Source organism: Dioscorea cayenensis, chromosome 19 (genome assembly GCF_009730915.1).
Source record: "Dioscorea cayenensis subsp. rotundata cultivar TDr96_F1 chromosome 19, TDr96_F1_v2_PseudoChromosome.rev07_lg8_w22 25.fasta, whole genome shotgun sequence".
Classification (NCBI taxonomy): domain Eukaryota; kingdom Viridiplantae; phylum Streptophyta; class Magnoliopsida; order Dioscoreales; family Dioscoreaceae; genus Dioscorea; species Dioscorea cayenensis.
The window spans coordinates 2,342,041-2,367,140 of record NC_052489.1 but is presented as its reverse complement, the minus strand read 5'-3'; the positions used below and the strand labels follow the sequence as shown (position 1 = coordinate 2,367,140).

The following is a 25,100-nucleotide window of genomic DNA, read 5'->3' as shown; positions in this document are numbered from 1 at the left end:
TATTTGAGCATAATTGTTGGAGTGTACCTTTCATATCAACATTCTAACTACCACCTCCAAAAGTTTTTGTTAGTGCTCACCTTCAAGTTGACAATTTTAAGCCATGGTTACTTGATTAGTATTATTACTTAGTTAGCAGTTCAAATTTATTAATAATATTTTATTTTACTTATATATGTAGTAATATTTCTGGGCATATAATATTTCCGATCTCATTATCATGATAATCTCATTATATATAATATATCATTTCTGTGATCCAAACGACCCCTAAATCACAAAAAATCCATGTAACCCAGAATTCCAACAGTCTTAGATTTTAGTAAACCAAGAGATGCAAAACAAAACTTTTATTATTAGCCATTTGTTTAGCCTGATGGCATCAGTTCTACTTCCAGTGATCAAAAGGAATGAATTTGCAAAATTTTTCACCAATGGTAAGAACAGCAACATTGTATAAATTTTGTTGTGGAGGTTGATTCATGATAGCCGATATCATGGTTTTATCCTCATATTAAAACTAAAGGCAAAAAATAGAAAGAGTGAACTGATGGGAGTGCACTTATCTCATGCTTATGAGAAGGTTATGGACGAGGCATAAGATTGAAGCACCGCGAGAGCTTGCTCAGCAATCGCGCGATTCCTCGCTTGCCTCACCCATTCAATGACTGCACCCTCTGCTTCACTGCCACGGACTCCTACTTCCAAGGTATTCGCTGCTTCGGCGAGGTTACCATCTAGTAGATACTTCTCCACTCTGCAAATGAGTGATTCGATGTTGTCTCCATCTTCACCCCCTTTCATCTGGAAAATAATTCGAAAATAAAAACAGGAAGTTATCTTTTCATTTACAGTAAGGTAGAGCACAAATTCATAAATTATAGTATTGTATGTGCAGAGGTCACAAGGTCCTACCAGAGCAAACAATCATCAGATCATTTTCTCAGATGAAGGGTATAAGCGATCCGCCAAAACAGTGGCAGGTTAAATTTAGAAGGTGATGGTTTCAATGAAAGAATTAAGAGAAAAATAATGTCAACCACGTTGTATGGCTAGCCTCGAAAATCATGATTGTTACTAATTTTTATTGTTGTACCTTTATTGAGGATGCAATGTGAGCCACAGTATGCGCAAGGATGCCACCACCACCAGCTGGAATAAGGCTAAAATGGCGGAGTGTTCCTTTCAAGGAATCAAACTGCAAGACAGAATCCTATGACAATCAAATACTAGCAAGTGAATGAATCATATTATTATTATGTTGGATAATGTGAAGATGCATGAAGTGTTGTCATTTGCCAGAGATTTCAGTTGCAACAGAAGGATTTTGCAAGCAAGACGAGGATTGATTATAGTTTTCAACTAACGTTGGCCATGTAGCAACTATCGGACAAGCAATAAACTATAAACTACCATGTGAAACAAAACATACTAGTCCCAGTTAGTTATTCTGGAGTTGAACATCGAAAAGAGATCAGCAGCGAACATTTTAAGATGTAGTCACAGAATGACTACTTGACGCAGTGGATACACCGATCAATAGAATGAGAAAACTTGTTTTTGGAAAATTATTCCATTCCCTGCTTGCTTCAATGTTACAAGCATTTATAATAATGGAAACCCTAAAAACCCCTAGAATGCAAAGAGACCCCTAAGATTAAACAAAATTAAAATAAATAAAATAAAACATAAATAAAATTAATTAAAAGGCTATAAAAGTAAAAATCTTGCTTCAGTCTGCATCACTACTATCCTCAATCATTCGTGTTAGATCCATATGAAAAAGATATAATTCCAAGATTACTAACTAGATCTAGCTAGATAGGTAGCCGATCATGCTGATGAAATCACTCCCAAAAAAAAAGTGATGCCGATATGCAGTGCATATGTAGATAAAGAAAATTTAAGTACCCATAAAAGATGACAGTTTTGATGGTTGATACCAAATAGCAGTAACAAAGTAAACACAATATACATATGGGTTACCCTGAGCACTAATGATGTGTACATAAAAAGCTAGTTTGCTAATCATAATGACGTACCTTCTGATTTAATTGCATTTGGGTGTATGTTCCAAAGCTTAAGATTTCTTCTGGAAGAGATGAAAGTGCCAAACTTAGCAATGAATCCCTATCAATGCCATCAAGAGACTTATGCAATGCGTCTATTTCAGCCCTAATAGGCAATCCTTGAGACAAAGCATCTTCCAGAGCAAGGGTTCCCTGTATGGTACATACAAAACATTCTCCTTAATCAAAGATGCTTTCAAGAGGATTAAAATGCTAGAATTTCTTATATAAGCTGAACATAGAAAGTTCAAATTGAAAAATGAATTTACCAAAGCAAGTTTGTGAATAGAATGAGATTGTCGGGCTTCTTCAGATCTTGCATAGAAAGCCATACATAACGCATTTATCTACAAAAATCAATCAGACATTATCCAATTGATTATATACAAAATGAAATTGACTTTTTTTGGGGGGTGGGGGCGGGACGGCGGGGTGTGACAAATAATAATAAAATGTCAGCATGAAAGGATTAAGTATCAGCTTATTAAAGCCATGGCAGCAGATGGCATACATTAAGGTTTGCTTCAGCAATTCTTTCTATTTGGGATGACTTTTCAGCTGCAATGGCGGCAGCTAATTCAGCTTTTGCCAAATCTTTAACTTTCTGAACCAGCTCTTGAGCTTCCTCCTCCTGTGGCACCAAACGTTAACCATGTGATGTGACTCAATTGTACTCAAAATAGACAAACAATATAACCAGGCTAGATTAAGGAAGCTGGTTAAAGAAAAAAAACTAAAGAAGACCTTATGTTGCAGTTCCTCCCGAAGATGTTTTTCAGCATTTTCTTCAAGTAACTTGATTGTAGCCGCAGCCTTAGCTTTTTCTTTGTTCAATTCCTAGAACATAGCATAGAAAAATTAACATCGCTAAACCAACTTCAACAGAAAGAGTGCTTTAAAAAAATATTTCAGATACTTATTTTTTGCATTTCTGTGTGGTTAAATAATCATCCAAGCCTCATAACTCAAATCCACATCCTGCACTTGCTTTTGTAAATATGACATGATGACACAATCATCATCAAGCAATGCAAAATGTATACTGTAATAACTCTTTGATAATGTTTTTCACAAGCTAATTTTAGTACATATCCATTATAGACAACTAACTGTTAATAAACTAAGATCAAAGGAAGCACAAGAAGATCACTACATGCCTAGAGAAGAGTGTTGCCAATGAAAAAAACATTGGTTGGCAAACAATAGCTGCAGCTTAATTAAAAGGTGAAAAAAATAATGTAATGACTGTGTCTAAGTGAATATACAAATAATGGGCACAACAGTATGGAACGGTTGCTTGATCACAGTATAGACGAATGTTATTAATGAAAACGAATTGGTTGACAAATGATAACTGCAGCTTAATTATATGAATAAAGGCAAAAGGTGATAGAAATAATGTCAATGACTATATCGAAGTAAATATCAGAATGAAGGACAAAACAGTACAGAAAGGTAGCTTGATCACAGTAGAGAAGAATATCAAGAAAACAATGGTTTCACAAAGTTCTCAACCTTATCCAAAATTGCTGCCTCTTCAGCATACATAAGCTCCCTTGCTCTTGCATCCTTTAGGTCCTTCTCATATTTCTCCTGGAGTGATACACATTAACAGAGAACATGAATATAGCAGACTGCAGACAACAATTTTGAACCATATAAGAGAGAAACACATGAGTATTTTTGTAATGGTGTCTCCTGACTATCTGACCAAAAGAATGTCAAATAAACCATTTTCACTCCTTTATCTAGGACTTTTTAAAATTGTGGAAGGCACTTATTCTCACCTAAAATTTCAATTTTCAAATATGACAGGAAAAACATATTTTATGAATTAGCAATATTATACGAACTCAGACCTTTTAGCATAAATTGCCGTAAAATACTTCGCAGTGATCCAAATAAATTGGCAATAACTTGAGTTTTCAATATTTTATGAATTAGCAATATTATACTGAACTCAGACCTTTTAGAGCATAAATTGCTGTAAAATACTTAGTAGTGATTCCAATAAATTGGCAATAACCTTGAGTTTTCATGAATAATTTGGATCATGAATCACTAATCTTTACCATGAGAGAACCTCACACTATATGAATAAATATGGGACAAGATGGGTGAGGGATCAAAGTTATTACACAGACAAAATTCCAGACATTTGTGTCAGTGATCAGTGCATCAGTCATCCTGATAATATAAACAGAACTCAAGATGTGGTTCATTGATCAAGACTTACCATCTGATAAAGTACATGCATTGTAGCATTCATTTACAGCAATGTTTTACAAATCACAAGGTTGATATTATAGAGGTTCTACTTGTTGCCAATGATGCTGTTTTATACTATGGTTTATGCAGCTGCAAATGACTGGTTTTAGAGTGCATGCATTGTAGCATTCATTTAAAACAAGGTTTTACAAATCACAAGGTTGATATTACAGAGGTTCTATTTGTTGCCAATTATTCTGTTTTTTACTATGGTTATGCAGCTGCAACTGACTGGTTTCAAAACCCAAAAAAAAAAAAAAAGTCAACCAGAAAATATATCACTATAAGCAGCATCTGAAAAAGCCTATAAAATTCCATACCTTCAGCTTTCTTTTTTCCTCAGCAAATATAAAAGCATCTGTCTCAGCCTGCTTTTTTTCAGCAGCATGAATAGCATCTATCAAATCAAGCAATATCCTGCCATCTTCTGGTTTGTTGATGTCTTTTGGATCCTAGTATATGAAAAAGCCTTCAATTTAAGTCAAAATTCAGAAAAAGAAGGATAATAGTGAAAAAAACAACTAAATAAGGAATATGTCAACACGGTGACAAAACATAGATAGAAGATTCTTGCCATGAAATAACCTCTTTATCTTCAGCTGTTGTCAAAAAAGCACCAGCTCTCTCTTGGTTTACAGAGACATCTGGAAGTTCATCCTCTTGCAGTGAGTATGAGTGAGCAAGGGGTTTCTGTACCTTCTCCTCATCAATTGAAACCTGCAAGGTTAATCATTTGATGATAGATGTGAGAAAGTTACAAACTTACCTAAATACGTGGCATTTTCTAGAGGTGAAGATGCAATGCTGCATGGGAGGTACAGAATTAATGGCTAATAACACTGATAGCTAACCCATTTTACAAAGGCTCAAGTAGCATGATAGAGTGCATTATCCTAGCAGAAATAAGTCAAATGAAACCTCTTCATTTAAAAATGGGTAAAATGACAACGAACACCAAAAATATTTGCTGAACAAGTCTCTACATACTACATTTGTAAATACCAAACCAAAGCAAAAAAAGGTTATGTTCTTCTTAAATTGTTTTTTCACACCATGTGGGTGGCATAATAATCAAATTATCCATCAGAAAAGGGATAAAATAAATCTGAATAACATCATACCTTTGGAGTTTCTATAGTCATGCCTTCATGTGAAGCATTCGTGATCCCAGTTTCTTCAGAAACATGGGTTGAACTATCAATCCTGTCATTTTGTTCTGTAGAACTTTCAGATTCAGTCATCTCATTTTGCTTCACGGAATCCTTATTGTTAACAATCAAACTGTCATCAGAAGCTATCTGGGGATCCATAGTTTGTTCTGCTGCTGGTTCCAGAGTCTCATGAGCAATTTGTGCTGACTCATTGACTTCGACAGGAATTCTCCCTTCCTCTGGTGCTTTCTCTTTAACTACATCCTCTGTGATATCTTTCAAGACTTTAAGGTGTTCATTTCTGTCTTTATCCTCAACAATATCAGCATTAGGCATTGCTGTGCTTGTCTTTTCATCACTTAGAAGGGCCTCCTCATGAACTGATTGTTTCAAGTCCTCAGGTGCCTTTATGGAGTCAAATGTCGTAGATTTGGCCGAAGATTGTTCTCCCTTTTGAAAAAATTGATCTATGTAACCAGTTTGATAAGCAGCAAGAAGAGCAACACCAAAGACAACAGTGCCAAGCACAAGTTTAGAACCAGCGTTCCCTCGATGAGATGGCTCTTCAGCAGAAATTTTTCCTGGAGGAGCAGGTCTCTGGGATTGATCACGTTGAGATGTATTTGAGAACCCGTTTCTTGCAGAAAGCAGAAAAGGCATCTGCTTACATGACATCAAAGATAAGCAAACAAAATCAAACATTCACTAGGACAAAAGATTATAGTAACACATTCAGTTCTAGGTAGAGAGTAAAGGATTTTACTGGTTGGCTAAATAAAGGCTAATTAAGAACTTAAGTCATTAATTAAAAAAGAGTAAATATAACGAAGGTTTCATGAATAATACTCTCAACCCAAACTCAATTTACATCAAGTCTAGATGCTAACTTCATGTATGAAACTCCCAAATTAAAAGCATTACTACAAAACCAACTCTAAAGTTTTTGTCTCTTTTCCTCACCATTTTGCATTATATTCTATCTTTGCTCTATCCAAATAAATTCCTAAACCATGAAAACCTAAACAAAACCAATAAATTATTAGCTCACAAACACTAGCGCTTCTGAGACAAATTTATGCCTTTTAGGGCTTCATTTCCTCAATTACACAAAAACTAACAAAATCCATGCCCAAGCAAGAAGAATTCAACAAAAAAAACTAAAAATGGCAAACAAAAACCAAGAAAACACGAAACATATACCTGAGATGTGAGCCGCCTATGCACCGATCGAGCTGAGGACAGCTCCCATATACACCTGCAACACCAAAACATAGATAAATCATTGGAAAAAGAAGAACAACTTTAAAGCGATCAAAACCCTCAAGAGAACAACAAAACTAGAATCCGGCAAACCCTAGACTATTCTAAGAAAGAAAGCAAAACCCAGAAGAACCTTCGAAGCATCGCGCGGTGAAATCGAAGAGATTCCACTACTACCACCGCTCCTTCGATTCAAACGTCTGGCGAGCTCCAGAGAGAACCATGAACGAGAGAAACCGAGGTCACACCATTGAGAAGGAGAAGGGGTAAAGGCGTAATTTCATTGGTTACGGATCCCGAGGCTGATTGGAACGAATCTCGAGGCAATGATCTACGGCGATCGTATACACTTCTTAATTTTTCCCCATTTTTTGCTTTCTAACCCCTTAAAAACTTCAAAAATATAGTTCTGTTAAAATCGGTGGATCTAGCGCCGAAGTTCGATAACATCAGTGGCGAGACGCACTTTATTCTCACCGCGAGTGATTGTAATCAAGTTTAGCAAAGTATAAAGTTATAAACACTCCTGCACGTTACCTGGGGCAGGATCTGGTCCTCCGCGCTTCTTCTTCTCTCCGATGGGCGGTCACAATAACAAGAGCCGCCGGCCGAGGAACTCCGTCTCTCGCCGGGGGAAGCCTGGAAGCAAACTTGAATTCCAGTTGTGAGCTTCTATAGCCTTGGATTCACTACTCTTGCCTTCCTTTTATAACTTTCTGATTTTTTTTTTCTTTGGGATTTTCATTGTTGTTTTTTTATGTTGTTAATTGTTAAATTTTTTCGATGTTCATGTGTTTTGAGGAGTTTAGCTTGTTAAAATTGGGAATTTGATGTGGTTTATTTGAGCAATACTTGTTAGGTTGATGTTAAAAATCTGCACTTTTTTTTGTTGTTGTTATTGCGAGATAGTTTGTGTTGTTGTTGAAATTTAAAGGGTTTTTAGATTGAGGTGAAATAGAAAGGAAATTGTTTTCTTGTGTTTGGGTTGAATCTTCTTTTAAAACTCTCTTTTAATTCCTTTTACTTTTGATTGCTTAGGGATGCTGATCATGAAGGGGAGTCTCTACCAACTCATCAAGGTAAATTTTCATATTCATTTTCTTTTGTTATCTGTCATAATCTTTCAATATGAATTAATGCTTTACATAAAAAGTTGAATGCATATTTGATTTGGGATGGAAAACAATAATATGTGTAGAAATTTGTATTTGAGGAAATGATATTTGGCTTCCTTTTCTGAAAATTCTTATTTCTTGAGAATTAGTTTGTCAACAATTATGTGGAGGTTAATCTTGACATTAGTTTATTCTTTTTCAGTTCAAAATCTTATTTGTATCCCATGTAGGGGGAACAATTGTAACTTGTAACATGCATTACTTTCAGTGAATATTATGTATAATGCTTTGCTTGTTTCTCAGTACTACAATCCCTGGTGAAGAATTTAGGATTGGGCATATCTTGACAGCCAACTTGCTTCACGGGGATTGTCACTAAAATCCACTTGCTTTGATAGCTACTAGGCTGGTTGGGTTGGAGCAGTTACTTGGCTGCTCAAGCTTGATGGAACTTATAATGATTAATTTAGCCTTTGTTTTTCCAGGAGAAACTAGCGAGGAAGCTCATGTTCCAAAAATTCAGCTGGCAATGTGGGTATGTTTACACGCCTGAATGATACATTATGTCTTATGTTCTCATTACAGTAAAATATTCTTTCGTGGGTTCAGGATTTTGGGCATTGCGATGTGAAAAGGTGCACAGGACGTAAACTATCAAGATTTGGCTTTTTGAAGGAAAGTTTCTAATGAAATTTGTGCTTTTTTTTTTTTAATTTCAAAGACTAAGATCCTCTATTCAGCACATTTGCTGACATTTGTTTTTTTAAATAATGGTATCTGTGTTCTTTCATGTCATCCGCTGAAATAACTCCAAAATAGATGGACTTGAAACAATGCAAAAATTTGTAAAATTAGAGCATAGCATTATGGTTGTAGTAATGCATTCTACTGCTATTTTTTGGGTGAATTATTATAGATCATAAGTTGTTATTAGCCTATGGTGTTGATTTGGACTAGCTTGATATTTTTTTTTTAACTGCCTGTCGTCAATTATAATGACTAATATGTGTATTGGTCTTACAGGAGTTGCGGGTGACCAGTGGCTTTGGGGGCATTGCATTAAGGTACTTTTGACATACTTCACCATTTAGCGAAGAAAGATTTTTTATTAAAATAATAATTATCACAAATACTTAGGGTTCTTCAAGTAATGTCTATCCTGTGGAAGTACACCGAGCTTTCTCTGCTTGCAGGAATGTGGAGCTCGATAGTGAAACTAGATGTATGAGTTCAAATAGGCTATTTGTTAACAATAACCTTTGTCCCTTTGTGGATTAATTTAGCCCAGTCGAATATCTGGAAGCAACCACCTAAACCTTTTTTTATATATTTTGCTAAATTATACCTGATTTAGTTCTACTATAATCAGAGTTACCTATAGTATCAGTTGTCTTGTACTTATTAGGTTACTGGTACTGTCAATTTTTATGGTTGTACTATTCATGCTGTGGAGTGACTCATGATAACATCTTTCGACATGCCTTTTGGTGGCTTTTGTTTATGTTGGCAGCCCTGTTGGTACTCAATGCATCTCAAAGGGATGATCATTTGTTAATCAAAAGAAAAGGTCTTGCTGTTGTTGATTGCTCATGGGCACGCCTCAATGATGTCCCTTTTGTGAAGCTTCGCTGTGCTGCCCCTCGACTCTGTGAGAATCCCAAACTTGTCTTTCCATCTGCTTTTCTATATTTTTGTTAGTCAGCAGAACGAGAGCTATATAACTTGACTGTCACTTTTTTAATGCAAAAACTAATAATCCTTTTGAACAAGTTGTCTTCTACTGTTGCCTTTTTTCTTTTTTTTCTAGTGACGTTGTTATCTTTTGTTACCCTTACAAAGAGGAATTGAATAGCAGGGACTTAGATTTGGTGTTTAAGACTCCAAAAATGCTGTCCTATCCTGTATTCAAATTTGAATGGTTCATTGTTCCTCTCAAGCTTATGTATTGAACGTTACGTGCATTTGTGTCCATTATACAAAACATTTAGCAACATGACAACGTAGTTAATGGATAGAATTTCTCATGCTCACTTCTAGCAACAGTGAATGTGTGATAAAGAAGGGCCTAGATTTTGGCTACCAAGTAACTGATTATCACTATATTAGCTGATTCATGGATTATTATTGTTGCCATTTTACTGACTTATGTACTATCTGCTTGTTTTGCCTTGATCTTTAGCAATTATCCGGTGACATTAATAAATATCCTGTCCTGAGATATTAATAAAGTAGAATAACAAGCACACTTGTTTATCTAGAGATCTCACTGATATAGCTCTATTGGATTCCAGTGCCATGGTTGGTTGCTGCAAACCCAGTAAACTATGGACGACCGTGTGAGTTATCTTGTGTTGAAGCATTGTCAGCAGCTTTGATAATATGGTACTAAGATCTATCTGCCCTTTTACATGCATTCAGTATGTTTACAAGTAACCTTTTTTTGGGTGGACAAAAGTGTTAATGATTCATTGTTCTAGCTACTACAATCAAATCAAATGCTGAAATAATTTTCTCTTTTCAGATAAAATTTATTAAAAGTATATGACTAACTAACAAATTTCAAGTATAGCATTTGAAGTTATTCTGTGAATGTTCAATCATTCAGAACTTCATATCAACATTGATAATGTTTCGTTATCTTTTTTTCAGTGGGGAAGAGGAAACTGCGAATCTAATTTTAGGCAAGTTCAAGTGGGGTCATTCATTCTTGTCTCTTAACAGGTATATGCTCAACTTGGATGATGCTCTGAACCATAGTCTCAAGAAGCAGCGCGATAGTTGTTCTTAAAAGCCAGATGTTCATCATCTTTAGTTGGATTAATAATGTTCCATCCAATGTTTAGTGCATAGGCACAATGATTTGTGCCATTTTAACTTAACGATTTAAGCATTGGAAAGTTTGGGTTCATTCTGATTTTCATTTTTAATCCTGAATTTGCAGAGACCTTCTTAAGGCGTACTCCAATTGTGAGAATGGCTCCGAGATAATATCTGTTCAAAATGAATGGCTGTCAAGCAACTCAAGAATTCCGAAGGCAACTCCTTGTGCGGACGGTAAACTTATATTCCTTTTATGGAAGCCGTCTTTCAATATTCTTCAACTAAATATTGTTTTTTTGCTGAATAACAGTAATTGATGGGAAGCTGCCTAATTGCAATGACGGGTCCGACGTTGACTCTGAAGACGGACTCCCGCCTCTCGAGCGGAACTTGAATCATTTGACGGTGGAGGACAGCGATGAAAGCAATGAAGAAAGTGAATGAAGTAATGCAATGAATTTTGGAAATGCACTTTGTTTTCAGTTTTGGGAGCTCTGTTCTCTGCTTGTAATTTCAAATGTTTTATGGCGCTTGTTCTTGCATTTCATGCTTTTTTTGTTCCAAACTACGAACAGTGATCAGCTTGAGATTGTTAAAACCAATTTTGTTATATATATATACATCTTAAGAAGGGCAGTGTGAAAGGAATTAGGACTACTCTCCGCCTTAATACTAGAGTTGGTATTTTTTTTTTTTCAGAACTCAAAAATTAAGTATTTTATTCCGTAGTTTATTCACATTTATCATGAAAAGACTTAAATTACATGATATAGTCGTATATCTCCTCTCTGCCAGGTTGATAATTGTGTCTGTACTTGTGATTGAGAGGTCATGAGTTTGAGCTTTTGTTATGAATTTTCAATCCACAATAACAAAACTAACAGGTCTAGCCACTCAATCAACTCTAGTCCACGTGAGCGCGGCTCTGTCTCCACTTGTTCCACCGAAGTTTGTACACGTCCCTTGGGGTCTCTAGTGGGTTTGTCCCGCTCCTCTTCCCTCAAAAAAAAACTCAGTCACAGAAGAAGTGTAACAATTCAGGTAAATCTCATAAAACTTGGTTTATATTCAACATTCAAGCCATGAATTCAAGCAAATATTGTTCAGATCTAACAAATAACAAGCATTCATCATCAGAGGTCTAATTCACATTATCAAATCATCCAACAAGTAACAGAAATGAAAGTACTAAAATTAAGATAACCAAATCCTGCAGCACACACCATCGAATTCCTCTCTCTTCTCCACATAAACGAGCCTAAGATCTCACTTCTTCGATACATTTCTTGCTCTCTTCTCCTTCCCTTTAATAGGCCTCTGCATTTGGGATTAACTATCGTAATCCACCTATTGAATACCTATCCTAATGAGTCATTACAGTCTTTCAAATTACAATTTATTTTCAAGAGTCCGCTGTGGGAGTTTATGAGGAATACCTTTCGTTCTTTCCCTCTAAGATTACATGACGGGGGTTTATCCCTAAGGGGCCATTTGGTTTGTGGTATATATTATCACGTAACGAGATTACCATAGTAATATAAGTGAGAATGTTATATGGTTGGGAATATTACGGCAATTTAATATAACCATGTTTGGTTGAGAACTCTTATTACCGGGAATAGTTTATTACTGTGTTTGGTTGTCATGGTAATCAATATGTTAAAATATAAAAAATTATAAGATTACCATGGTAATCCAAGATAGACACAAAAAATTATCATTTTTTTGTAATATTTATAAGTTGGTAATGTGATATTACTATCTACATTACCACTGGTGCAATGCCAAACGTGGTAATTTTAATACATGGTAAATTTTTTTACATTACCGCGAACCAAACTGCTCTTAAAAAGTTAATCAACAAGTCAGGTGCATAACAATACTTCTGTTTGTTTTTTACTTTGTCGCTTATTAATAAATAATCCGATAAAATTTTATTAATTTTTAATTGTGATCTCCGGAAAAATATTTATAATTTTGAGCTATAGAGATAATTACGTAATTTGATATATTCATGGGGGTTATTTTGGAAAACAAAAATTCAATAAAAGGATATATTAAAGAGTCATAGACTTGCACGGGTTCGTTGGTACCACAAGAACTCCGCTTCTTTTCTCTCGCGCTCGGCGTTCGGAGCTCCATCCGGGGATTAGAGGCCTCGCGCGTTGGGGAATCCCCTCAAAGGAGACATCTTTCTGCCGTTTTCCTTCGCTATAGGAGCATCCTCACCTTCTCTTGATCTTTCTCTCCATTTTTTTGTGGATTTTTTTTGCGATTTTTTGGGTTTTTTTGTTTGCGATTTTTATTTCAGGGTGGAAAGGAGGGTTTCTTGGGTGATTGGGCTGTAGAACGATCGATACTGTTGAGATTTTAGCCTGTTGGATTTCGATTTTGTTTGGTTTTTCATCTAATGCCTCTTTTGTGTTCTGGACTTAGGGTTTTCTTCTGCCTCTCGCCTGTGTGTTAAGATTAAGATCCCTCGTTGTGTCGCTGGATAGGGTGGTGAGTTTCGGTGACCTTTTTTTTTTTCTATGTCTTTATATGTTTGCTTGAAAGATCAGGGCTTATTTACGTGTTATTTTGTGTCTATTGAGCACTAGTATCTTCTTTTTTTCTTTTTCAGTTTCCCTATTGAAAAACTTGACCTTTTCTTTGATCTTGTTATGGTTTTAGCTTTAGGGTCTGTGCTAAATCTGTTCTGCTGCTCAAATTTTTGTATTTTAATTTTTCCCCAAACATGTATTGTTCTTTGATATGTTCCTTTCTTATTTTCTGATTAATTCCTTAAGGATAATGGTTTGCTACGGTGTTGCTTTATTCTGTATGGTCCTTTCTTTCAGAAGGGGAAAAAAAGATTCTGAGGAAAGGTCAAAGGTTTATCATTCTAGGGTTAATATGCTCTTTGATGAAGTAGTTTATTTAATATGCATAGTTGTAGTAATGTTGAATGTATATTGTGAAGCCTGAGTATGAGCTGCTATTCTACAGATTGTAGAAGATGTCTACACAATATCCCATTCTTGATAACCGACCCATCAACCAGTGGAAGGTTGTTGAATTAAAAGATGAGCTCCGGAGAAGAAAAATCACAATAAAAGGTGTGAAGGAGGATTTAGTAAAGCGACTAGCTGAAGCTATTCGGAGAGAGAGGGAACTAGAGAAGGAACATGAAGCATATGCTGGTGCTGAACCTGAATCCAATCCTGCCAATAAGCATGATGAAGAGATAGCTGAGCCATTGACAGAGGATAATATAAAGGTCATAGCAGACGAGAACATGAAACCTGCTTCTGATTGCACACCGGTTAACAAGAAAGATGTCGATTTAGATGTTAACCAAGACTATGGGGATAAGTCTGTTGATTCAACTGTGGGCACCGAAATGGAAGGGACACCAGATGGTACAGCTGCAAATGCACTCACCATAGAACACAGTGCAACTGAGACTCATAACTTGATTACACAAATGGATTCAAGCGGCAATGATTTGGGGTATAATGAACGGGAGAAGGACTTGAAGCTTTCTGCTGAAGACAGCTTGAAGTGTGATAAATTGGATGAGAACCTGAAGCCTCCTGGTGAGGATGCTACACAATTCAATGAAATGGATGAGGATTCAAAGCCTCTTGCTGAAGAGACCTTAAAATATGCTGAACAGGATGAAGATTCAAAACCCCATTCCCATGATGTCAAGCTTGAACCACAGGAGCAAAACAATAAGGTATCTGAGATCAACCAGGATTTAGATTGTCCAGCAAAATCTGAATTTGGTTCTAATGATTCTGTGTCAATCAATATAAAGGATGAACTAAAGGATAGTTTAAATGCTGATAATGCCAGTTTAGAACCGGAAGCTAAATCAGAGACATTGCCTTCACCATCCATCAATGATCATTCTGTTGGCAGTGGTTCATGCATGGTGGATGATGTACAAGAGCTGAATGACAAACCTGTTTCTTTTGTAGATGTTGATGATGTCAAGACTGTTACAGATGCTGATCTTAGCAAGAAGAATGATATTGTAGATGGGGAATCTCCAGAAAAGCTTAACTTGGACAGGAGTTCTGGTGATGACTCAATGGATGAGGATGTGTTGGAAACTAAGCAGATTGAGTCTAATGATAATTCTGACAAGCTGGGAGGAAAGATTGAGGACATCAAAGCACAAGTTGGAAAAGCGGAAAACCTTGTTGATGTTGCCATGCTACCAGCGGAGGACACTATTGCTGATGACAATGGTGAACCCGCAGCTTCAACTGAGAAAAGAAAAGTGGAAGGTACGATGATTATTACAATTGGAAGTTTTAGTTGCTAATTTTGTAGTATGAGCAATGTATGAGGTAAGTTACCCCTTAGATGACTTTACATGCAGATTCACTTTGATAAAAGAAAGATATGTTCGGTTGTCTTGTGTTATGTTAATTTGTCTTTGTAGGTAGATGTGAGATTTTTATTGATTTTTGGATTTATTGATCAAGGATTCGTCATTTTGAGTTCTTAAGTTCAGTGATTGACTTATTCAGAATTAAAAGATCTTGCAGATGTTTTCTACATCGATATTTGATCATCTAGTTTTTTATTGGTTTACATAATTTTTGCTGCTCCTTGTTTTGACTTAATTGTAAATGTTGTAGTGATTGAAACAATGGGAAGTGGATGAAAATTTGATGCTTACTTTTGTCATCCTCTTTATATTCTAGTCTTGATCCTGATGTTGAAGCCACTTTGAAAGGCATACATGTCTTTCTAGCCATCTTCTATTTTCCATTCTGTTATGTGGAAGTACAGCATTCATCCTCTTTTTTAAGTTACTCTTGATATATAACCACTAGACTAGATATAATTTTAACCTAAGCATAAACTTCAATCAACTTTGCTAGTAATGACATGAGACATTCATAGTAGTTCCTGGAACAATGAGAAATCCAATAGTTCTATATAAACTAAATGACCTCAAGTTGAATATTATTCCTTTTAGTTGTCTTGCAAGTGTTTTTCCCCATATTCCCAACCATATAAATGTCAAGAAGTGATAATCCTTAGAACAAGTATTGTGCATGAGACCAATCTTTTCCATCTGTTCTACAAGTTACTTGCTTCCCCCTTGATTTAGATCAAGTTCTGATTGCTATTAGCCCTATATTCTTTGTGGCATAAAAAAAATTTAACCTTGTTTTCTTTCTTTGTGTGTGTTTTTTTTAAAATTTTAGAAAACCAAGGATCTGCTGCCACAAACCCGCCAAAGCGACAACGAAGATGGAACTCAGAGAGCATTAAGGTTGCTGATCTGCAGCCATCCAACATCAGTCCAATAACTACACCAAAAGATGTATTTCAGCCAAGTACTAAGCGCTTATTTAATAGGTCTGATTCCTCGGTCAGCAGAGAGGCTCTGAAGGAACGGATAGGTAAGCTTTCATTAACAAGATTTCACAGATTTTTCCTATTTATCGTCTAGTTACTTAAAGTTTTCCTTTTTATTTATTTATTTATTTATTTATTTATTTTGGCTTGTAGTACCACCGTCACAAAATACTGCTACCAATTCTTTGAGAATTGATCGATTTTTGCGGCCCTTTACTCTCACTGCGGTGAAGGAACTCCTTGGAAAAACTGGAACTATTTGCAATTTTTGGATGGACCAGATCAAGACCCACTGCTATGTCACTGTAGGTGTTCTCTTTTCCCTAATCTTTTGAATTTCATGAATTTTTAGAGTGCACTTCTGGAGATTTTGAATGGAAGGGTTGGAAACTATGTTTAATTTAGTAACCGATTTTGTTGATGTTATCATGTTTCTAACTCAATTCATATCAATCCACTTTGTTCGAGTAATATTTTCTACAAAATGAGTTTGCACTGGTTATGGAACTTGGGAAAAAAGCTGGCATGAAATTACATTCAGCCTATATTCAGCATGGTCATGCTAAAATATGTGTTTTCTTTCATTTCTGCTAGAGAATAATTGAAGTAATTTCATATGAATGATGCTATGATATTGATTTCCAATTACATATGCATGTCTGTATTTTGTGCTTTATCATTCTTTCATGTTTAGGACTGAAGAATGTTTTTTAAGTTTTCATGTCTCTTTAATTCACAAAATTGTTGAAAAAGCCTTTCTTAATTAACGAAATTGTTGACAAAAGTTATGAACCGCATTTCATGATATTAATCATATTCGTCAAATTTGTAGGGAAACTTATGGTAAACTGTCCTTTTTGTTGTATAAATCATCAGTTATATTAACAAGAATCCTTCTCATTTAGTACTCATCGGTTGAGGAGGCCATAGCCACTCGAAATGCTGTTTACAATCTTCAGTGGCCCCCGAACGGAGGACGTCTTCTGGTGGCCGATTTTGTTGATCCACAAGAAGTAAAAGTTTGTGTCGAAGGCCCTCAAGTGCTACCATCACCGGTCGCCCCAAGTCCATCCACTCCAACAGCCCCTCCGGTTCAGACACAACCGGCATTCCTATCTCAACCACGCCAAGATGTCTCAAAGCTGCACCTTCCGTCTCCGCTGCCAGCTAAAACCGATACACGTCCAGAACCTCCAGTTATCCCAAAGAAACCAGAACCAGAACCAGAACCGCCCCTTTTGACCCTCGATGATCTCTTCCGGAAGACGAAGGCTACTCCGAGGATCTATTACCTGCCTTTATCTGAAGAAGAGGTCGCAGCCAAGATTACCGCGGAAAAGCAGCGAAGAAGATCATAGTCGGCTTTCTCGAGTTCTCTTCAGTTGAAGTTAGCTTCAGATGAAAATGTTGGTTAAAAATTATCCTTAGGTTAATGAAGAAAAAGAAAACTTTGCCTTTAGCTTAGCTAGTTTTTGCAGTGTAGATCATTCATACATCTTTTGTGTGTATGTTCAACTAACTGTTTGAATGTTTTTATTTTTTATATTTATTTATATATATAAAATAAGAGAAAGTCCAGCTCCTCTTGAATCTTGAATGTCTTCAAGCGGTATCATTTCAGATTCTGTATAGATCTGTATGGATTTAATCTTATCAGCATCCTCTCTCGCTTTCATGCATTTATTTATATACATTTACTTAACAAATAGACGATAAACACTCTTTTGTTCGAGGATATATATAATTGAGGAGTTAATATTTCAATACATGCCGGAAGGTTTTTTTATAATGTATCTATTTGATTTGTGACATAATAAAGACAAGAAAATAATAAAAAATAACTTAAAAAGAAAAAAAAATTTTTTTAATTAATTTTTTTCTATCTCTTTTCAATTATAAATACACTTTTAAAGTAAATAAGATAAATATGCAAACATTTAACAGCATTTTAAGTATGCAAACGCGGAGAAATTTTCCATATATCATAAATAAAATTATGAGAAAATTCAAAAAAATTTCCCTATATTGGACTTATTTGTAATTTTATTTGTAATTTTTTAAGTCCTCAAAGCATGATCAAATGGCTAGATTAGACTAAAATATAAATTCTCATTCTCAAGGGACCACTTTGTAAATTTATTTCTAAATACGAAAAATAGTGAAACCAAAGAACCAAACTGGGGAAGGTCACAAGTTCCCTTAAAAACCCTAATCACCGCAAAACCCTAATTCCCAGATCCGATCCCTTTTTTTTCAATTCTTGGTTTTCGGGGTGAATGCTGGATAAATTCATCTGTTTGTGCTAATTATCTCCTCCTTCCTTGCCTTTTTAGGGTTTATCTTCTGCAAATCCTTTGTCGTTATGTTCGAGTTTTCCATTTTGCTTGTTTTCAGGTTGGTTTTGCTATCTTGTCTAGGTTTAGGGATTAAATATTGAATTTTTTATAGTTTGGAGATAAAAAGCTGAGTTTTTTTTAAAGGTTCTTGTTTTCTCTTTTTTTAATTACTTTTGGTTTGATTTTTTAGGTTAATTTTGTTGCGGTGAAAGAGAAAGTGGATCGTCTCTTTGATCTTGAGGTGGGATGAATAGTGCTTTCAATGAGCAAGTACTCGCGGACAAGCTCGCCAAGCTCAATAGTACACAACAGTGCATTGAGAGTATCTTTTTCAATGTTTCTCTATGCTTTTGTATTGTTTTGATTCTGATTTGATGTTCTTCAATATCATTATTGGTAATCTTAATCTTATAAGCATGTGTTGAAAACTTATATATATATATATATATATATATATATATATATATATATTGTGTTTTCTTAGAGTTCTGGTTGAGTTCTTTTATGTTTTTCTTTCTTTGTTGATGAGTAGTGTATTTTTGTAGAATATGTCTTTAATGGATGGTTCTGAGACTATGAAATTTTGCTTTAAGATGATTATCTTGCTCCATGTTGGTTGTCTAGATCTTTATTGTGAAGTTCTGTCCTCACAGTTTGCATGTTGTTTTAGCTTTTACTTTGGTTCTTCTCTAGATTCATTGTAATTTTTTTTTAAACTTTTTTAAGATTTTATTTTCTACAATATTGACATGGTGGTTCATTCACACTTTCTGTAAATTTTAGTGCTTGTGCTATTTTTATGATATGTATGACAAGCTTGATCTGAACTTGGTGCCTTAACTTATATTTGTCAATAGCTTTATCTCATTGGTGCATATTCCACCGAAAGAAGGCAGAACAGGTAGTTCAGACATGGGATAAGGCATTTCATAGTTCACAGAAGGAACAAAAGATCCCGCTGCTGTATGTTGCCAATGACATCTTACAGAACAGCAAACGCAATGGAACTGAATTTGTTGGGGAGTTTTGGAAAGTTCTCCCTGGAGCACTTAAGGATGTCATGGAAAATGGGGATGATCGTGGGAAAAACGTGGTCTCGAGATTGGTTAGTATATTGACTTATGCAACAAAAATGAATGCTTAATATTTTTTCTGTCAATAGTTTTAATAATATTTGACAATTCTTGATAAGCCTTGTCACAACTATCTCTGTTGAGATAAGAAAGTACCGTTTGCTGCAAACTTGCATGTGGCGATGTTGTAGAGTTCTTACTTGCAAGATTAACTTTATGCCCATGGCAATATATTGAGCATTTAACTTATTGGGCATCATGTGTTCTCAATTGCAGGTTGGTATTTGGGAGGAAAGAAAAGTATTTGGATCATATGCAAAGGGTCTTAAAGATTTGATGCTCGGAAATGAGCCACCACCGGCTTTAGAATTGAATAAGAAACGATCACGTTCTGTAAGAATAATGAAACGAGATTCACGGTCCATTAAACTAGTAAGGGTCTAATGCTTTCTAATGTTTCATTTATTGATAATTGAGATGTGTATGATTGTTGACGCTTGTTCTCTCTTTTGGTTATAAGAAATTGTCTGTTGGAGGAATGGCAGAAAAGATTATATCAGCATTGCACTCAGTACAAAGTGAGCACTCAGCTGAAGATTCCGACTTGAGTAAATGCAAAGGAGGCGGTTCGTCGGGTGGGAAAGATGGAGAAGGATGTCACCGCTGCCTGCATGCAGGGTAAGTGTATGATTCTACAGCATTATGAAGCTTGCTGATTAGAATGTTCAGATGATATGTATTAGTGATTGTACATTATGATCTTCTTCTCTTTAGATTTGTTTCACCGTACTGCATCCGTTTTCAGACGGAGACCCTCGCAGGGTGAGGTTGACGGAGGAATTGCAAGAGGAGGAGGCAACCTTAAAAACATGCATTGAGAAGCTTAAATCATTTGAATCAAATAGAGTGGCCCTTATTTCTCAATTGAGAGCAGCGCTGCAGGAACAGGTTTGAGTTAAATCACATTTCTACTGATCCTCTCATGCGTGTTTGAGATTATGAATATTTTGCACGCAGATGAGTATGGATTTGCTTGATATATCTTCCGCATTTGAATTTTGATTATGGATGTGCATGGAGTTTTGCTTACTCACTCAATGAAGTTGTTCAGGAATCCGAACTGGAGATCGTCCGCACTCAATTACAGGTGTGTTATATGGCTTGTTGCACCTCAGTTATTTTCTACCACCGTAGGATGCGGAGGTGGTTGTTATATCAGAATGCTACAATGCCTCAAAATGAACAAATTGGAGTTAAAAGTCAATATCCTTCCCTTCCTAACCTGAATGTGTACAACTTTGCTTGCCAGGTGGCTCAGGCACAGGTAGATGAAGCAGCGAACATGAGACGGCGGCTCAACAATGAACCAATTGTGGAAACAAATTCCAGGGGATCATCAGCCACTGAGATTTCAAAAAAGACAGCGGCTGCTATTGCAGCCGAAGTTGCAGACAAGCTTGCAGCTTCAAGCCGGTCCCAGCAGATAATGACATCAGTGCTTTCCACCTTCGCTGCGGAGGAGGCGAAGAACACGGCCATTGCATCCAGTTCCTTATCTGAAGTTACACATGACAGGGTCAATGTGAACCTTGAGAAGCCTCTGCCCTCTTCAGCCGCCGCCCCGGCATTTGTTTCCGTCCCACTTCAACATCAAACTGTTTTAGTCCAACAAGGGCCTATCCAGAACCAAGCTTCGACTCCCCAGCCTCCGTATAACCTCTACCCAGCTTCAACACAGCAGTATCTGCAACCGACCGGAGGTGTCATGATCGGTGTTCCGTATACCTACAGCAACCTACCTCCCCCACCTCCACCACCCCAGATGTTGAACATGGCAAGACCGGGGCCAATGCCTCCACAGCAGCCCATGGCTATGATACAGCAACCACCGGCAATGCCACCCACGATGGCTCTTCAGCAACCTGCAATGCCGCCGATGAATCAACAGCTTGCTCTCCAGCAACCTGCACCACCAAGTTACAGACCTCTCCAACCTCCTGGCATGCAATTTTTCCACCACCAATCACAGTGACTTCTCTGTATCATTGTTACAATGCTATACAATTTCAAAACAATGTTCGGAATTGAGCTGAATGAAAAAAGTTATATAATTCTGACAGGTTTCTTGGCTTAAGATTTTGAGAATGCCCTGCTGTTGTACTTGTACTAGTTTTTTCTTACATTTTTGCATAGAATCATAAAAACTGGATTCTGATTGTGAAGAACTAAGTCCATACATTATCAATTGCAACAGCAGAACAAACAACAGATTCATGGAGTATAACTAATCAAATCACACTTTTTCCATAAACATATAACTTTCTCCTTCAATAAGAATGCGAAATAATAAAGTCACCGAGTTGATGCATATACTGATACTTTTAGCTTTTCATAAAAATTCTAGAAAACCAATCTATAAATCCAATCCCTGACGCGGAGCGGAAGATAATACAGAATGCCGAGTATTGTGGATATACGCCCATAAGAGAACCAGGGTGGTGGATTTTTCTTAAGCACAACAACCACTGTCTTTTTCGCAAACTCTTCTGCTGGTGTAGATCTTGGGCCCTGAGAGATTGTTGTTCTTTTCCTCATAGCAGCCTCAAACTGATTAAAGTACTTCCATTCAGGCATCTGCTCGTATCTAGTCAACGAAGAATTCCCCAAGTTCGATGTAATAGCACCTGGAGCCACATTGATTACCTTGATGCCGTAAGTACTTAGCTCGACTCTGCAAACACCAGAAAAGTGTTTTCAAATTCAAGCCAATTGTTCGACGGAGAATTGAAACACGAAAATCTTTTAAGGTGCTCATACAAACCTCAAGCTATCAGATAAGGCATGAACTGCAGCTTTTGAAGCTGAATAAACACCTGCCCATGGTCCAGGAGCCAATGCGGCAACACTTCCAACATTTACTATCTTCCCCTTCCTTCTACTCATCATGTGTGGGAAAACAGCTTGAATTAATCTTAGAGAACCTGAAGATAAAATGACAATCAAAGTAAATATAAAAAAAGGAGTTCGTGTAGGTGACACCGGTGATGAATCATACAATGCAATTTACTTGAATGCAATATGATTGTAATAACTGCAATATGTAGCGGAGTGTATCATCTTGGATACTCAAAATAGATGAGAAATCAAAAGTTATCACATAATGGAATGTGCTAAAACAAAATCACTGCATGTATTTGATTCTCAATGTTTCATATCACTGCATCGACTTCAGGAAATGCAAAAATTCAGTGCTGGTTTATAAAGAACAATTATGATGTCTAATTTGATGACAATAGAAGAGGCTAGTAAGCGGTAAGTAATTGGATTCATAATTAACACCTTGAAAACAGAATTTAAAAAAGACTAGAATAAAAAATAATTTAACATAGGTTGGAAAATTCCATATTGATGAACAAGAACACCACAGAAAGATATCCTCTTCGCTACAACAGCCATCTGAAAATTTAAGATCCACAAACAAAATTTTCTTGTGTTTGAATCAGAGCAATCATTTTGCTCACTCAAAATTTTATTTATTTGGCTCGAGGACAAACTTTTATTATCTACTCATTCGATATTCCACAAAACTTTACAAAAGAACCTAAACTAATCCACTCTATTCTTTGAGTCGATTTAAGAAAAAAAGGCCTCAGCGTTGGAGAACATAAACAATTCAATCTCTAACAAGTACCCCTGGCATCATTCTATCCAACTACCCTCGCAGAGTCGCAGTCACAGTTTACACCACAGAAATCATACGATTCAATATTCTTTCCAATTTTACTAACACTTTATGCTGCAATTTCAACAAAATTACACAGCTCAATGTTCTTGTCAAGTAAACCTAGTACTACTCTTCCCAATTTCTCTCACACTTCATGCCACCCATCTCAACAAAATCATAAATTCAAAGTTTTTTCAACTAACCTTAATACCACCAATTCCTATCCACAATTCATACCACAATTTCAACAAAATCATACAGCTCACTGTTCTTCAAGCAACCCTAGTACTATTCTTCCCAATTTCTCTCACACTTCATGCCACCCATCTCAACAAAATCATAAATTCAAAGTTTTTTCAACTAATCCCTAATACCACCAATTACTATCCACAATTCATACCTCAATTTCAACAAAATCATACAACTAAATGTTCTTCAAGCAACCCTAGTACTATTCTTCCCAACTTCTCCCACACTTCATGCCATTGCCACCCATCTCAACAAGATCATAAATTTGAAGTTTTTTCAACTAACCCTGATACCACCAATTCCAATCCACAATTCATACCACAGTTGCAACAAAATCATACAACTCAATGTTCTTCAAGCAACCCTAATACTATTCTTCCCCAACTTCTCTCACATTTCATGCCATTGCCACCCATCTCAACAAGATAATAAATTTGAAGTTTTTTCAACCAACACAAATACAACCAATTCCTATCCACAATTCACACCACAATCTCAACAAAATCAAAACATGAATATGATTTTAACTAACAAGAAAACAAATAAAAGTACCAAAGAAATAGGGCATTACCATAGACATTAGTATTGAACACTTGCTCAACAGAAGCCATTGGAATCTCAGCCAGAGGTCCAACCAAATGCATTCCAGCATTGTTCACAAGCACATCAACCCTGCCATACTTCTCCAAAACAGTCTCAATCACTTTCCTAATGCTCTCCTCTGAAACAACATCAAGTTCTTGAAGAAAAACCCTAGAATCACCCTCAAGACTCCTCATTGAACTCGAAAGACCTACTAGTGGCCACAACCAAGCAATTCTTCTCAGCAAAAGCTAGGGCAAGAGCATGGCCCTATACCACCATCAGAACACCCTGTGATTACCACCACTGACTCCTCTGAATCCATTGTTATTCCTCAAAAAACAGAGATTAATAATAGACTAACAATTGATTATGGATGAGAAGCCATTTGAGATTTGGGAAGCAATTTTTTTTTCTTTTTGGAGAAAACAAGAAATTTATGTATTTGCTTTCAATAGCATATTTATGAGGATGATCTGTTTGTGGAAGAATTAGTTGTACTTGTTTTTAACAGGAAATTTATTATTATTATTATTATTATTATTATTATTATTATTACATAAAAAAAATCTCTTATTTCATAAACAAACCACTCCATCAACACATGTTTGTATTATTTATTTATTTATTTTACCTGCAGTATAATATATATATATATATATATGACTTTTTCTCAAGAGTGTAAACCTTTTCTTTTTGTTTTTTTCTATTTATTTTTTTAATAGACATATAATTACATATACCCTACAGTATTTATATGCATCGCGAGGAAGTCAAACGCTCAACTTCGTGGGTGAGAGTAAATATCTTAATAATTTTGATTAATTTTAGTATTGATACACTAATGTTTTTACTCGCATGTTTTCTAGAATGATATAGTAATAGAAGCTTAATAAAAAATAAATTTCTCTAATTTAAGTAAATCAGTTGTAATTTTTTTTAACATGTGTATTTTTTGGCAAGCACAATTTTTCATATTAAAAAATCAGTTATATAAATAACCTAAACATTACTCTCTGGCTAACTTTTCACATGTGGAAATGCCATTCTTCTATCTTTCGTTTTTTATTTAAAAAAGGAAATGCCATT

General features: G+C 35.9%; 5 protein-coding genes across 5 annotated transcripts; 3 read left to right on the top strand and 2 right to left on the bottom strand.

Moving 5' to 3' along the window:
* Positions 1 to 333: 333 nt before the first annotated feature.
* On the bottom strand, positions 334 to 6,984 carry LOC120250093 (MICOS complex subunit MIC60). Its single transcript, XM_039258867.1, has 12 exons — positions 6,882 to 6,984; positions 6,689 to 6,743; positions 5,459 to 6,148; positions 4,923 to 5,054; positions 4,658 to 4,789; positions 3,585 to 3,662; positions 2,814 to 2,906; positions 2,581 to 2,700; positions 2,339 to 2,416; positions 2,043 to 2,222; positions 1,097 to 1,198; positions 334 to 804 (listed from the first exon to the last, which is right to left on the bottom strand). Exons 1-12 carry the CDS (start codon positions 6,890 to 6,892, stop codon positions 574 to 576), a joined length of 1,902 nt encoding a protein of 633 aa, XP_039114801.1. The 5' UTR covers positions 6,893 to 6,984; the 3' UTR covers positions 334 to 573.
* A 291-nt stretch (positions 6,985 to 7,275) lies between these two features.
* On the top strand, positions 7,276 to 11,314 carry LOC120283532 (18S rRNA aminocarboxypropyltransferase). The gene is given in 11 exon segments (XM_039290230.1): positions 7,276 to 7,412; positions 7,787 to 7,827; positions 8,349 to 8,398; positions 8,473 to 8,538; positions 8,887 to 8,927; positions 9,374 to 9,401; positions 9,403 to 9,511; positions 10,155 to 10,245; positions 10,513 to 10,584; positions 10,805 to 10,917; positions 10,994 to 11,314. Coding segments are annotated over 11 exon segments (831 nt in total). The 5' UTR covers positions 7,276 to 7,326; the 3' UTR covers positions 11,128 to 11,314.
* Positions 11,315 to 12,773: 1,459 nt separating this feature from the next.
* On the top strand, positions 12,774 to 17,629 carry LOC120249492 (apoptotic chromatin condensation inducer in the nucleus). Its single transcript, XM_039258020.1, has 5 exons — positions 12,774 to 13,185; positions 13,672 to 14,960; positions 15,894 to 16,091; positions 16,201 to 16,352; positions 16,953 to 17,629. Exons 2-5 carry the CDS (start codon positions 13,682 to 13,684, stop codon positions 17,403 to 17,405), a joined length of 2,082 nt encoding a protein of 693 aa, XP_039113954.1. The 5' UTR covers positions 12,774 to 13,185; positions 13,672 to 13,681; the 3' UTR covers positions 17,406 to 17,629.
* A 579-nt stretch (positions 17,630 to 18,208) lies between these two features.
* LOC120249726 (regulation of nuclear pre-mRNA domain-containing protein 1B-like) lies at positions 18,209 to 21,595 on the top strand. The gene is given in 9 exon segments (XM_039258341.1): positions 18,209 to 18,441; positions 18,574 to 18,705; positions 19,241 to 19,488; positions 19,733 to 19,888; positions 19,977 to 20,072; positions 20,074 to 20,134; positions 20,262 to 20,404; positions 20,568 to 20,603; positions 20,766 to 21,595. Coding segments are annotated over 8 exon segments (1,539 nt in total). The 5' UTR covers positions 18,209 to 18,441; positions 18,574 to 18,629; the 3' UTR covers positions 21,489 to 21,595.
* Positions 21,596 to 21,648: 53 nt separating this feature from the next.
* Positions 21,649 to 24,476, bottom strand: LOC120249727 (short-chain dehydrogenase RED1). Its single transcript, XM_039258342.1, is given in 5 exon segments — positions 21,649 to 22,187; positions 22,278 to 22,437; positions 24,001 to 24,217; positions 24,219 to 24,281; positions 24,283 to 24,476. Coding segments are annotated over 5 exon segments (825 nt in total). The 5' UTR covers positions 24,337 to 24,476; the 3' UTR covers positions 21,649 to 21,856.
* Between the last annotated feature and the right edge of the window lie 624 nt (positions 24,477 to 25,100).

Bases quoted from the DNA above. Each gene is read 5' to 3' on its own strand.
- LOC120250093 (XM_039258867.1), bottom strand. The intron at 2,701-2,813 runs GTCTTCTTTAGT...TTGGTGCCACAG, and splicing joins GGGAGGAACTGCAACATAAG to GAGGAGGAAGCTCAAGAGCT. The intron at 1,199-2,042 runs GTACGTCATTAT...TCTGTCTTGCAG, and splicing joins AAATGCAATTAAATCAGAAG to TTTGATTCCTTGAAAGGAAC.
- LOC120249492 (XM_039258020.1), top strand. From the start codon at position 13,682: ATGTCTACACAATATCCCATTCTTGATAACCGACCCATCAACCAGTGG. The intron at 16,092-16,200 runs GTAAGCTTTCAT...TTTGGCTTGTAG, and splicing joins GGCTCTGAAGGAACGGATAG to TACCACCGTCACAAAATACT. The intron at 16,353-16,952 runs GTAGGTGTTCTC...CTTCTCATTTAG, and splicing joins AGACCCACTGCTATGTCACT to TACTCATCGGTTGAGGAGGC.